General features: G+C 37.9%; 1 protein-coding gene across 1 annotated transcript in view; it reads right to left on the bottom strand.

The window, feature by feature from the left end:
• The window catches only part of PLEKHG1 (pleckstrin homology and RhoGEF domain containing G1), a 121031-nt gene extending 106907 nt beyond the window's left edge, over positions 1-14124 (bottom strand). The window contains exon 1 of the mRNA XM_061471573.1: positions 14057-14124. Coding sequence (XP_061327557.1) covers positions 14057-14072 — 16 coding nt within the window. The 5' untranslated portion in view covers positions 14073-14124. The remainder of the gene's footprint in view (positions 1-14056) is intronic.
• Between the last annotated feature and the right edge of the window lie 1314 nt (positions 14125-15438).

Below are 15438 nucleotides of genomic sequence, written 5' to 3'. Positions count from 1 at the left end.
ACACAGAAAATAGCGGTTAAAGTTTTCTGAGCCTTGACATGTTCCAGTTGCCCGAACGCCTAGCCTGGCTGGCCCCCAGTTCTGGCTCAGTCAGCTGATGGCAGGACCACTTCATGCTCCTCCAGCTTTTCCTTCTCCCTGCTTTGAGAATACATACATCTGTGTGTATGTATATATATATACACACACATACATGTTTATATACACACTGCACACACATGGAAAAAAAGGAAATTAATAACAGACAAATTAACAGTGCTGTGCACATTCACTTTGTCCAAATGAATGGCCTCATAACTCAGACTGGGACATTTCCTGTAAAAACACTCCATTATTTATTAAGGCACTCTAGAGTGCAACTGTTGAAGCACGGCTTGCAGCCAACATATTTTCTAGAGCCAAAGCTTGCAGTTATCTACAGGACACTGAACAGTTATGATAGAGAAACCAGGACCTTCTCACTGTATGTTAGTTTTAAATAATGTGTCCACAATTCAGCAGAGCTCTGTAACTGCAAGCTTAGTCCTATTCATTTTTTGTGGCATTGAAATGCACATGCATACTGCAGAGTACAGAGAAACTCTGCAGTTTCAAATAATGCTCATGCTTAATCTCTGACAAACCACAGATGTGTATATATGTATATACATATATACATATAAATACATGCATATATTCTTTTCATAAGAATGAATATGGAATATAAAATTAAATATGACTAAAAAGAGAGGAAGTTCTTTCACTCACCAATGATAAACACAAGTAGAGAGCCTAGAAGGCTAAAAGTGTTAAAAGGGAAATCACACACAGTAACAATCTTTAACCTGCTAAAATTTCCAAAGGAATTTGAATTACCTTCTTGAGAGAAGCAGCTGACGAACTGCTAAATAAACATTTCTTTTGGGTTAAAATGGAGTATTCTCTAGACAAGGAAACTCCCTCTATAATGTCATAAACATACAAAGCTTCTTATCTCTAACATGCTTTCTTCAAAAAGATGGATTTATTACTAAATGTTGCATCGCCAAATGAAGACCTCCACTGGCCCCAGATGAGAACACTAGCTCCATTCAGAAAAGATACATGGGGAAAAAATAACTTACAAATGTTATAGTTGGAAAGGTGATTTCCTTCAGCTGAATGTTTTTCTCCTTTCTCCATCTAAGTGACATGGTTTGAACAAATCACGTTGTTTGTAAGTAATTCTCCAAGTCCACATTCTCGTCTTTTCACCTTCTTGCATCAGTGATGAAGGTCACCTTTCCATTTTAATCGCACTGAAGAGTGAAGCTTTTTCTCCTTCTACATAGTTAGTAGGGAATCAGAAACAAATCATACATTCAGCATCCAGCTTTCCTTGATCCAGCTGGGATGCCAGAATTACTGTTAGAGGGATGTCTCTATCCCCACCAAGTAAAATTTTACTAGATGGATCACATGTAATTCAACAACACTAGAAGGCAGCATAAAGGGTAATAAAGTATTTCATTTCTACCTTGAGAAGATTATGAAAAAGAGCAAACAGCTACATAAAGGAATTCACTTCTTCGTCATAAAGAAAGTTAAAACTAATATAATATTCCAATTACGTCAAGAAGTTTCAAAGGACATGTAATGATTATGCACTGTAGAAGAAGTGTGGTGGGATACTAAGACAACTTCACAACTCATTGTACCTTAAATCCTATAGTAAAACTGTACATGAAATCTAATAGCAATAAGAAACCATCGGAAACATTTGTTTCTTTTTCATAATGTATATAATCAACAATGTGGTTCCAAATCCAACTAAAATTCACAAGTTACAGTGTTTTCCCACTGGCAATGCAATACCACTCTGCAGTACAATAGAGATGAATGTGTCTTCCCAGCTATGCCAATTTGTGTAAACACAGAACAAATTCAGGCTACAGGAATATATTTATTTATTTTTTAATGAAGCAAAGCTTTGTATTCTATTGGTCATTTAATCTAGTACTGGAAATCAATACAAATAAGGGCAGGGTTGGCATCTCTAAATAGGTCTGACTAAAGTAAATATTCAAGGGGATATTAGTCAAATTGGTACCAAGAGCTTTAGCCGGATTCCAAAGCCTTTTGAATTCTTATAGTGAAGCCCGGTGAATTCAGATGAAAGTTCCTTTTCTTCCACTTTTAAGGGAAGACATAACTTAAGTGAACCTTCTGCAAAACAGCCTCCCAAGTTTAGTAATTGGGGAACAGACCTAAAGCACTGCCAAGTCACACAACTCAGCATTTATAAACCTTAATGGTTTATTCAAATATTAAGTACTGATGTACTGAACCAAAAAACACAGAGGTATTCCAGTAATGCTGTTTCAAGTTATGTAATTCCATCCTTGGTACATAAAAATCCCAGTTCCTCCATTCTTGCTGCCTAGCCCACATTTTGTACTCTGAGGGACACAGGCACATGGGGTGCATACTAACGACACCGAGTTCCTGCTCGATCTGATGAAAAGCACAGCCAGGCAAGATCACCACCTGGCCCTGCCTTGGCTCCGAGATGATGTCAGCCTATTCAGCAGGGCAACAGAGGAAAGAAAAAATGTCCCTGCTCTATTTCAAACACACACAAAGGGCCAAGTATATTACCACAAAAAGCAGGAAACCACTCCATTTCATCAACAAATGATGATTCTGCAGCCTCTGAGCCTTACTGCATTTAGGCAAAAGAAGTAAGTAGAGGGAGAAGCATTTGCTCCCTTTAGATTTTGTGACAGTTATTTCCATCTCTCTCACCCTAACCCTGTCACTGTCCCCACACCCCATGCGGAATTCCCAAGGGTATCACCAACCCACTATCGCTTTTTGCCTCACAGTTGCCTCTACGTGCTGACCCACCAGGATATGTCAATTTAGCCAGTTCTGAATTATTCTGTTTTCGTTATATATATATCAAAGTATATATCACACCCAAATCATAACAGCAAATATGACAATCTTCTACCAGGCCTGGCAACATTCTTAGACACATCTGAATTTAATGCTGTAGAATTGCTACTTCAGGTCACCTATAGAATCATAGAATTGTTAGGGCTGGAAAAGACCTTAAGATCATCTAGTTCCAACCCCCCTGCCATGGGCAGGGCCACTTCATACTAGACTATGCCACCCAAGGCCCTCTCCAATCTGTCCTTGAACACTGCCAGGGATGGAGCATTCACAACTTCCTTGGGCATACTGTTCCAGTGCCTCACCATCTTCACAGTAAGGAACTTCTTCCTTATATATAACCTGAACTTCCCCTGTTCCAGTTTAAACCCATTAATCCATGTCCTTCTTATGCTGAGGACACTAGAACTGCACACAGTACTTTAAGTGGGATCTCACAAGAGCAGAGTAGAGGGGCAGGATCACCTCCTTTGACCTGCTGGTCACATTCTTTTTGATGCAGTCCAGGACATGGTTGGCTTTCTGGGCTGCAAGCGCACACTGCCAGCTCATGTCGAGTTTCTTGTCACAAACTTTGCAAAAATTCTTTGAGCATTTTTCTCTTCAATTTTTCTTGAATTTCACTTCAAACTCCAAAGTTTTAAAGAACTCTGAATGAAGAGCCAGAGACAGATGCACACATTACAAAAACCAGAACAGGCAGGAGATAAAAATAGACAGCCATACTCTCTGGAGAGCAGAAAACATAATTACATTCAATTGAACTATTCTTCCCTTATACATATTCTACCAGCAGTGGCAGGGTACACTTCTACATTTCAGTCGTGAACTCTAAAATGGATCAGGTAAAAATCTTTCAAAAAGTATAACTTTCTGCCTCTATACCTGTGGACACCTTGCTCTGCAACATCTCAGTTCCTGTGTAGCACAACAAATGGTGGATGCCTCCTTTCCCCGTGTCGGAGTGAAAGATGTTCCACAAGAAGAGTTCAGAGGCAGCTGCCCAGCTTTCCTGTAGGAAGCAATATGGTCTCATGGCTGTTCCAGAGACAAGTCTGAAGTTTGAGAATCCCTGTGATACCAGCAAGCTAATGCCAGCATGAATTATGAAGCAGAGCCTTAATGGAAGAGAGTTTTTTTGTAGTCTGGGGGCTTTTGAGGGGCTCAGTTTTTAAATCAAATTCCAGTACAGTTTAAGCAAAAGCCATTAAAGTCTGGGGAAAAGCTGCAATGAATCATAACTATTAAAAAACAAAGGCCAAATATTTCAGAACTGGTTAGTCATTTACCCTAATTTGTTGTAAATGGGAACCCAGCATACTTAAAAAAAATAACTACAATGTAGGTTGAAGTAACTACCAAACTCAGAATTATCTGTTCATTTTGTTTTGAGAGTCTTACACCTAAGTGTAAGAAAAGTTCAATCTATTTTAAACCGTGTGCCCATGTGGTCCTTCTGTCAAATGATTTTTATTATTTGGCTTTATTTGCAAAACAGATGTGGGGGGGGAACAACCACAAACAAAATCAAAGAATGAGGTTTGGATTATGTAAGCCCTGGAGGGCTAAATTAACATAACTTTTATAATGTGTCTAGAATAATTTTGTCTTTTTCCAAATTTAGCTGCCAGCAAAATTTACAAACTCATCTATTAAATTCATTTGTTATAAAAATTACTAGTTAAAACAGATTACCTGTAACTACCAGCTTCATATCTCTGAAGCTGAAGATTCAGCATATTTCTCTAAGGAAGTAAGTGAACTGCTCCACTTTTCAGAGAAGCAATTACAAAACCATAATTTTCCTTTTCCAATTTAAGCATGTATTAAAACTGAAATAGTAAAGTCTGCTTCAACCACATGCATGTTTTGTGGGCTTTTACTGCAGTTTTGCTCTTTTTTCTGCCCTGCAAGTACTCTATCAAAGATCTACTTTAACTGATGCAGCAGAGTGCTTATTGGGCAAGATTATAAAACACCAAGAGCAATAAAGGCTTTCAACCTTTTAACTAAAATAAATGAAAAAAACATGCATTAGAAAGGACACTAAAATGCCCTACAGATTCAGAACTGGAAGGAGATGGCACACAGGTTCCACAGTGCCTGATTACCTGGCAGTGTTTTACATCCCACTTTTCCTCCGGGCTGCTTGTGCCTGCCCCCCAGGAGGGCTGTGCTCAGCTTTGGAATAAGTGTGAGCCTGCTATTGTAGACCACAGTGAAAACCCTACTCCAAACAGCATGAATTAAGTACTGACACTTTGAAATACATTTTGAAAGCCTTCGACCCTTTCGTTCATCCTATCATAGCAAAAGGCCATGGACACTGGCATCTTCAAGACATCTACCATGAACAGCGCCTTTGCAATCCTAGATTAGCATATAAGAATCATCAAGGCAAAATGATTTGTTTACTTTTAGTGACATAGATCAATGTCAGGAAGTACAATACTATAGAGATATTAAAATATTTGTGTTACAACTATTTATAAATAAAAGCATGTTTACATTATGCTTTCCACACACATGAAATGAAGTTCAGAGAGAGAACTCATATATCTGTACTGCCAATTCATTTTAAGGAAACGCCCAGCTACTAATCTTACTTCCAGCAAGCATGCAGCAGACTTGTGTCCCTCATCTTGAGAGCCAATATCCAAGCAAGTAGGCTCATGCAGGTGAATTTCATGCCTCTGTCATTTATAGTTATTTACACTACAGAATGTACTCAAGTATCAATATCCTTACATCTGATAAAGGTACAGATAAGACAAACTATGATTTGACAATCTCAAGAAACATACCTTACTTTCAGTGTTGAAAAGTTGTAAAACAGCTTTATGAGAATTATTGTTTCAGGCATCTAAACTACATCTTGGGTTACAACATAGGTACATGGAATGAATAGCAAGAGGGACAATGAGCTGTGAACTCATCTCATTATCTCACATGCCCTGTTGCACCACAGCAGATGAAGAACAATGGCACTTGTGTGTGGCTCCTCCACTCCACAGAGTGAAAAGTGCTTAGGGTTTTCGCTTGTCATCTCTTTTCTTAAGTGTGGGAATCAAATCAAAGCTGTTCTCAGGTATGGAAAACAGATAACAACATTGAATGGTAAGTTTGGTTGGTAGTGATTTTTAAAATTCGTTTGTCCTGAGCATCCCACTCCACTGGACAAGCAGTAAACCTCCACCCCAGAAGATAGTCCTAACACACACACACACACACACACACACACACACACACACAAAATTACATGTATTTTATAGTTTCATCCAGCATGTTACCGCAGGCATGGCTGTGTCTGTTGAAGGCTGCTGGACATTAACAACCCAGCAGATGGTCATTACTCCAAACTCCCCACCCTCCATCATCATTAATTCAGTTGCAAACTCATTACAAGGGGCTATCCCCAATTCATAAAGAACTCATTGTCCTGGCGAAATTAATATCTTTAGATCTTGTACTACCAGGTGTGCCTCAGAGAGACAGTAACATTTTAAATTATAATGTGCTGCTTAAAGTCCACTTCAATGTCATTTCTCATAAAACTATGTACATATTCCCAAAAATAAACACAGAAAACTCTGTATTTTTGGTTTATATTCTAGACAGATTTGGAACAAGTGTCCTCAGTTATCCTGCAACCCACTTGATCAAAGGCTCTTTACTCTGAGACTAAAAGTGGCACATAGTCTTTTGAAAAGTTTCACTTCAGCCTGAAAATGAATACAACCTCAACACAGATGTATCCAATAGAGACAGGCAGTTATGGTGCCCATTACATAAGCAACACAATTTAGACTAATAGTAATAATAATAAAGAGGACAAATCAAATTTGCAAGAATTGGAGTAGATCAACTTCATTGATAAGACAGCAGTAAAAGTTTTAATACACATCAAACGGGGAACAAAAAGAGAGTGAATAATTTGGCGTAACTTGAGCTGTGTCATGGCTGACATTCGTAACCCTAATTAAAATAAATAAAAAATAAAAACCACCACAACAACCAAAACCAAACAGAGACAGAACTTTCCAGAGACAATATTCACTTCAGACTTTAATTATATTGCTCTTTTTCCATGGAACTAAACCGTATTTTCTTAAAATCATGTATCTCAGAAACTTCTCTTGCTGATCATTTCATTGAAAACTGTTTGTGTGAAATGCTCTGTTTCCAATAAATGCCAACAAAATATTTTGGCTGAAAAATTCCCAACTGGTTTCACTTTTTAAACCATTCCCCAGGTGAAATATTTCATAAAGTCAAAGGCCTTTCCATTCTTAAAATGTTACACTGTATATTTTAAAAGATACACGCTCACCCTCCTACTGGTACAAACCAAGGAACATCAGTGTTCAAACCTGTACGTATGGAGGGTACTTTTCCTATTTCCACATGGAAGAAACATACATAACAATCATGATTTAAAGGTCTTTCCTAGTCTACCTTGAAAACAGGATTAGAAACTAAACTTCCAACAGCCTTTAACCTTCAGCTGAGCACAGAAAACTCAAATACAAAGTATACAACTATGTTTACAAACTAACTTCACACATCTAAATTACAGAGGCATTCAAGGCCATGTGGTTCTGGGCTGCCTGACCTAGTTGATGTCCCTGCTCAGTGCAGGGGGGTTGAACTAGATGACCTCTGAAGGTCCCTTCCAACCCAAACTATTCTATGATTCTATGCAGTAAACAAATATACTTCAGGCTGGATTTACCCTTGAAGTACAGTTTACAGCCATTACTAAAGGAAAGCAGAGCTCAAATGTCTGCGGGGGTGGCAAACACGCTTGGGAGGCAACAAGGGAGCAAGGGAGAAAGGGGAATATTTAATTTTTTTTAAAGGAAAACAAGGAAAGAAAGGAAAAATCACAGTCATGTCTCCTGTCAAATTCCATAGTAGTACATTTTTTAATTACAGAAGAAACTCACAAATCAAGAACAAAGCATCATTTGATGTACTGGACTTATGTGACCAAAGGCAAGTATGCAAAGATGGGTAGATGGGTTAAGGTTGTTTATTTTTTTTTCATGTATTAAATATTTGTTAAATTCCTGCATAACATAACTAATAAAAATAATTACTTTTACAAAGGGTCAAGTGGACAGAACATAATTCTCCCAGAAGGAAGCCAGATGTTTAGTATCTTCAAAGGAATATCCATACTGATTAAAGCAGTAGCTAATCTTTATTTTAGAGGTAGAAAAGTTTATTTTACTGAACAGCTATGTACCATGCTTTAATACCTGCCTCAACAGAACAGGTATTTTTAATAGGATTTTGGGTTGCGTGTATAGTTATCAATGCTCCAATACTCAAGGAGTCGTTTTTCAAAATTATGTAAAACAATCTATAGTCCTGCTCTATGTCACGTATTGCATCTTCACCTCAGGATGAAAGAAGTCACATCTGTTCCCAAAGCCAGGCTTCCATAATAAAAACAGTTTAGCAAACTTCTTTGTAGCAATTTGAATGCATCAAGTCAAATAGATATTCAAGTGTTTCATGTGAGTCACACAAGAGGTGCATCAATGTAGTACTTAGAATTGCAAATATCTCAAATTAACAGTTGATTTTCTTTCTTAAAATTTACCATAATGCGTTAAGAGATCCATAAAAAGGAATTTGCAAAGACTTGAGCAAATAGATTTGAACTGATTCTGTGGGGTTTTCCCGTATTACTTTGTTGGTGCCATGACTAATATTTAGCTACAACACAGTGCTTGCCAACAGATGTAAGATAAGCCTGAAATCCTATGGGGATACGCTAAATGTTTAAAAGGCTTTGGAAGCATGAACAGGGTCTCTGTGTATCTCACTCAGAAAGCAAAAGGATTATTCAGTTGCTTAAATTACCCTTACACACACAAAAGAAGAGCAACTTTACCACTAGAAAGAAGGGGGGAAACCACCCAATTTAAAATGGGTTTTCTGGCACATGTTTTCGCATTTTCTGGAGTTTGATCTGATCAGGGAAAAGCAGCAATTACAGAAGTTTACACCTTATCTGTGCTGGATAATTATGTAGTTGATTACTCCACATTGTCTAAAAATTTGAAGTGAGGGTGAAATTCAGATCAAAGAAAGGGTCACAGTTTTGATGTCCATTTTGCCAACACCATGCATCACTAGGGCATTAATTGCAGAATAATCCATTTATGGTATCATGAATTTTGTATTCAGCTATGTCAATATTCACCTACAGCACAGTACATTCTTGTTTGCTTTTCCCATCTCTAGTAGAGATTTTGAAAAAACTGTTTAGCTTCCAGCTAAATGGCATCTTATGGGTATCAAGTTGTTCACCTCAGTACCTCCTATGTTAAGTGAGAGAGATCCTCTCTTAAGAGGGCAGGGAAAGAGCAGCTCTTGGGATACCAAGTGACAAGAAAGAGCTGAAAAAACCCTGTCAATTTTATCGAACACATATCAGAAACCACCAAGATAGGTGGCAGCACTTCACAGGTTGCTTACTTCATTTAACCAGTTTCATCCAATCTCAACATAAGCACTATGGGTTTAATTACCAAAATATTTAGCCTGCGCAAAAAGCAGAGTACTGGCACCTTGCTTACAAGAAACGCCACAATTAAATAAGATAAAAATAACTAACAAAGGACAACAAAGTTAAGTGATAAGGATTCAGATTTACATAGCTCTTAAAGTTGACTGTTTTTAAAGCATTTTGTGTGGCAAGAGAGAACAAAACACACTTGGTTTGCACAGAGCACATCCCATTTTCACTTGCTTCTTTAGAACACAGGAATCAGAAAGAAAAAAAATGTGGAAAAATTGTGGCTGTTGTGCTGCAGAGGACCAGCTGTGATACACTCCACTTCTATCCAATACCTACTTCACCCAGATGCTCCAGCAGCCTCTCTTATTCATTTCCCCAGTCATCTGTGTTCCTCACCTTCAAGTCCCCTTCTCTCAGCCCAACCCTCTCCTATATTTCATCATTCATCTGACCCCAAAATTTCACTCTCTGAAGTCTGTAAAGCCATGTAAGTAGACTCCCTTGGGTTCATCCCTACCCCCTCTCCCACGGGGCAGAAGCACACCATGAAACCCCCCAGCCAGATCCTCAGCACTCCCAGGAGTTATGCTGCAACACATCAAGCAAAAGATGTTCGAGCAGGAGATGGACAAGGATATAACAGACTTAGAAACTGCATCCTAGAAACTGTCATGAAACCTGTGTGAATGCCTAAGTTTTGGGGTCTTTGGTATGAGTGCTATTTCATTTCACCTCTTCCCCAGAAGAACTGGTTTTCACTGTGATTTTGGAGTGTTACACCTACAATGCAGTGACTATAATACAAAGACACCACTCATTACCTACAACATGAAATCAAAACGTAGACCATTCCAGAAGTCTTTGTAAGATTTTGGTTGGGTGGGTTTTGTGTGTGTGTAAAATACACTTATTTGGAAAAAATATATAAACAAGTCTTTCTATTCCAGCATGCAACTTGTTTTCTGCTCTGGCAACGCCTGTGACAAAGGAACAAAACTGTCACATGTCACCCATACACACTTTAACTATTCCTGAACATGACAGAAAAAAAAAGTAGTCTTCAAGACAGTTTCACTGCTGTACAGGATGCTCAGCAGAAAACAACAGATGTGCTATAATCACTACTGCCCATTCATTTCCTTTCTGTTAGAAGGAAAGCAGCAGTCATCAATTAAGAAACCCTATCTACTGGACGCAAAAGGAAGTATACACTTTTCCTTGGTCATTTGACCGTAACAATAGAAGATGGCAGTGGGAAAGGACCGACTGCTCTCAGCAAGCATGGGGGGAAGATGAAGTGAGTGAGGATTCTGGGATTATTATTTTTTTTTATATATTTATTCAGTTCCTTAAGATACACAGGTTTAAAAAATAAATCACTCTTTAAATAAATGACAGATTATACAAAATCCTAATCATATTATTCCTTAAATACTTCAGACAATTCATTTAATGTTTTTCACAGTGGAAAATCTCAAGCATATGAACTGAGAAGCAGCATTTAGAAAAGTCATTATAAACTAACAAAGCTTTTTTTTTTCAAATAATTATCACAATTTCCATAAAACCATTAGTCTAAATGTACTAAGTATTTAGACTTTTAATATGTCACTGGCATAAGTTATTTGGATTAATATTTTTAAGAAATCTAGTCACATCCTTGGATTCTGCTGTTAAAGTTTACCTTCATTGGTCAGCTTCATTACTCTGAACTAGAATGACAGCTTTCATAAAACTACCAATAACAGAAAACCCTAGAGATGCACTTTATATTATGTGTGTTTCAGTCTGACTACACAAAGGGTTTTGAGGAAACTTATTAAAAGTTGCTAGCTTTAATTAAGGTATTAGGCCCTAATTTAACATGATAAATTAAAACCCAAATATCCCATGGATACTAATGCAACAACTCTAAGAACCTGGTATCTGCTTCCCATAACAGGAAAGCTTTATAAAGCCTTCACATTGCAACTGAACCCCTATTTCTGCCCTGTACCTCTGCTCCATTGCACACCAAAAATAGAACCGATTTAGAGAAAAGCTCACACGTGGGCACACATCATTCTTCTCCACCCCCACACAGCTTTGCAAGCCCTCATGCCACGAAAGACATGGCCTAAACAAAGCACTCAGTGATGTGCAGATGCTCGGGGAATTCTTTTTTGTGTAGTGATTTTCAGTGTAAACACGCTGCATATTAAAACTCATCCTGAATTGTTAGAACAAAGTATATTGATCTGATGTTTTCTTCTCTGATACAACACAGCATGATTGTAAGAACTGCCAAAGACCATTTTCATTCTTTTCAATGATTAGCATATTCTAAATACAAACATATTGAAACAATTAAAAATAAACAATAGTGTTATAGAACTCAAATAGTTAATAGCAAAATATAAACATATTTCATAAAATGTCTCCTGCACCACCTCCAAAAGTTTTTCAGAATGAAAATATTCTTAGAACCTCCAGATTTAATTCTGGCACATGAAGCAGATTTGGCAAAATTACTGGCGGTTATCTGGTACAGATTTTATATTCGTCCCCCAAAGCTGCATCTGCCCAAACCGTTCTGCTATTGTTTTTACAGAACACCACTCCTCATATTTTAGGTTTCTTCCTTTTTCCCATGGTACTAATTCCTTACTAAATGTACTTCATCTAGTCCTTGAATGCCTTATCCTGTTAGTTGATACATTCCCACACACTCCAGTTTTGTTGATACAACAATTTTCTGAAGCACTTCACAGTGAACGCTTGTCTGCCATGGATCCCAGAGAGTCTTAGGAAATCCTCTGCCTCTCAGGACACATGCACAAGCCATGTTATCTCAGCTTTCAATTATAAAAAAAGGTTACTCAAGTCAGATGGTCTGGTTTAGCTTTTCTCTTCATCATGAAAACACATTAAAATTACTGCAACTCAAAACCAAGGCCAAGCAGCACATTTGAAATTAAATGGAAATCAGACAGGGAGGGGAGAGTTTGTGCAAATAGTTCACTTTTTAAGGCCACTAGGCAAATACTCCACATGCATTTGGATATGCACAAATCTCCAGCTAAATAACTGAATTGATTTGCTGTGTGGAACCTAGGAATATACAACTCTCAACATCTGTGGAACAAAAAAATTTCTAGCAATTAAATATCAGCAAATAACAGACAATTAGTGTCCTGAATTTAGGTCATGCCGATTATTTTTCCCTGGTGCATGTTAAAACATGCAGCCTTATTCAAATCTTGCTATTCTTAGCAAATCCTGAAGAGGAATTTCTGGTCTTTCTTCTCTCAGTCTCTGCAAAATGCTTTCCTACTTACAGAGACTCTTCTCCCTTGAATTCAAAGGAAAGTAAGACCTGGCTAATGTTTGTCAGATGTAAGCTTCAGCTGAATGTTATACAGTTCTGCTAGTGTGTATCTATTAAAGCTATGCAATCTCAAAGCATTGGATCTGACACAAAGTTGCCACTCTCCTAAAATTTTATAAACATTTAAACACAACTGGATCATTAATACATACTACAAAATTATTTACAAGCCCCACTATCAGTAGGGTAAAATAATAAGTATTACCAATTAGTAGTCTAATCTAGCATATCAGTATTACCTCTGCAGGTCACAGAAGCCAGAGTGGCAATTAACATAATGCACTTTTAAAAATCATTTTATTTTAAACTAACCCATGCTGTGCTTGTTTCAGCATTAGCACTAGAAGGAGTGAAGTAGGTTATTTATAAGTCACTGAGTTTCTCCACAAAGCAGTGTCTGTGCTGCCACCTACAAAGCCCATTACTGAACGTCTGCTTTCTTCAGACTCCTCTGGGTTGGTACAAGGACTGAGGAGTAAAGGATGGAGAAAAGAACCTTGCCTAACACCCTCTTCTTCTTTAAAATCTCCTGTGGAATCTCCTGACAGCCCTACGGTGATTTCTGGAATGTCAACTTGTTTCAGATAATCAAATGAGTGAAATAAGTTATTACAATCAAGTTACATTTCCATGGCATCTAAACCTGATTTTCCCATGCTTTCAGGTTTCCAGGTCCCCCAAGACTTCCAGATAGTAACAGTACATAAACTAAACTAAACCCTAAAAAAAATAAACTATGAAAGATCAGTTTCCTCTCAAAATGACATATAGTAACATAGGAAGTATCAGGAGACCATAGAAGTTCAAAATTGCCCAAGCCCCATGGAAGGACCCTTGTTTCTCCATGAAAGTGGCTCTTCTGCTTCCAAAAAGAATCAAGCAACAAAACTAAAAGCTACAGACTTTTATCAAAACTTCCATTACAGAAACAGTGCTGAAGCTGAAGACATAACCTCCCCTACCTGCTTAGATCCCCAAAAAAATCTGATTTAATTAGCATAAAAACCCACTAGCATGCACAGCGAGAAAACCCACTATCTTGCCTGGCCAACATTTCAGGCCTATACAGTATGGTGACCTGTGGATTTGCATCCTAAGCAGCCTCATGGTCAACTTGGGTATGTTCACTGAACATCAGCAATAATCAGTAATCACTTCAGCCAGAAGCACAAACACCATCTCCTATTAAAAATCAATACATAAAAAATAAAACTTTAAAATAATAATTAAAAAAATTGTACCTGGTAGAGCTCTCATCAACTAAATCACTCTTAAATTTGGCAAAATGGGGTCACTTTTCCTCTCCTTTGTTGAATTTGTGGCATTTTGGAAGAAGAGTAGAAACTATGGAATTAGAGAAAGGAGCACAACTCACTGGGGGGCTGCATTCACCCTAGTATATAGCCTCAGAGCCACGTTCCTTGTACTGCCAACCCGTTCTGCCTTAAAGAGTAGCTGCATAAAATGTAGCACAAGCTAAATCTGGTTCAGACAGGCTAGAGGGTCAGATTTTGAATAGGAATTAGACACTAATATGATTCTGAAAATCCCATTAAGAGTTTTACCACCTCTGCAAGTGCCTACCTACATATCATTAAAAATCAGGATCAGACTGTTTGTGGTTATGTTGTCTGTGTCAGAGTAGGGAAGCGCTGCTGGGTTCCCAAGCTCTAAACCCTGAAAGCTTCAGGCTATGCTCCTTCTGGAAATTGTTAGCACTGATTTTAAACTTAATTACATTAGTGCATGGAAACCTCTATCCAAATGAACCCTCACTTTCCTGGTGAGCAACAGGATGCATCTCTAGCCGTTAAAGCAAATCAGAGCCAAGGGTCACTTTCTGAAATCTGTCTTGTTTCTTCTGCCACTTCACAAAAAGCAGCTAGTTGGATACAAGTGTGGTGCAGCTTTTTCTAGAAAAAATCTATTAACTTATCTTGAAGCCTAAAAAACCAAAGGATTCTTGATTTAATGATGGAAAGAACTCAGTTCCTTTGTTAAATTTGTAACCCTTTCCAACTTCAGAACATCAACTGAAACATAAAGCAAGAATTGAACAATCATTTTCATTTCTCTAAGCCATTGCTTTATATTTGGCTGTTCTTGAGGACACTAAGATTAATTTACTCCTCCTTCTTAGCCATTTCTGTGCTAGGGACTCAGCTAACGGTGTCAGTGGAGAATCCACTGACAGAAACCAAGCATCAAATGTTCCTTGCCCTGAACTTCCAAGAAGCTACTGAATGCAAGACTGGATTTTTTCTTTTTTTAATATCACCATAAGGCCTGTTTATATACTTGGAATGGAAACAGTGCACATTCAGCTGCAATTGATTTCCTGTATGGCAAAATACCTCAAGCATTCAGCTGGCTGGGAACTCTGCAGAGGCCTCTTACCATCACCAGTTTTTTGAGACCAGGAAGCTCTGCCCTATGCTTGTTCTTATGCCAGAATAAATAGAGTCACTGCTGAGCATCCAAGTTAATTTGGTCTAGGGGAACCAAATCATAAACAGGCAAAATTTAATGTTTTAAAAATCCATTTAAAAATATCAGTCTACTTGCAGCTTCAACAGTAATACAAGCAATTCAATCTTGCTAATATAGCATAATGTTCATCTAC

The sequence above is a fragment of the Pezoporus flaviventris genome, unplaced genomic scaffold (genome assembly GCF_033815535.1).
Source record: "Pezoporus flaviventris isolate CSIRO_AGI_PZ_B2104156 unplaced genomic scaffold, CSIRO_AGI_Pfla_v1 ptg000066l, whole genome shotgun sequence".
In the NCBI taxonomy this organism is placed as follows: Eukaryota; Metazoa; Chordata; class Aves; order Psittaciformes; family Psittacidae; genus Pezoporus; species Pezoporus flaviventris.
Note: the sequence above shows the minus strand (reverse complement) of the source record. Positions and strands in the feature narration are given on the sequence as shown.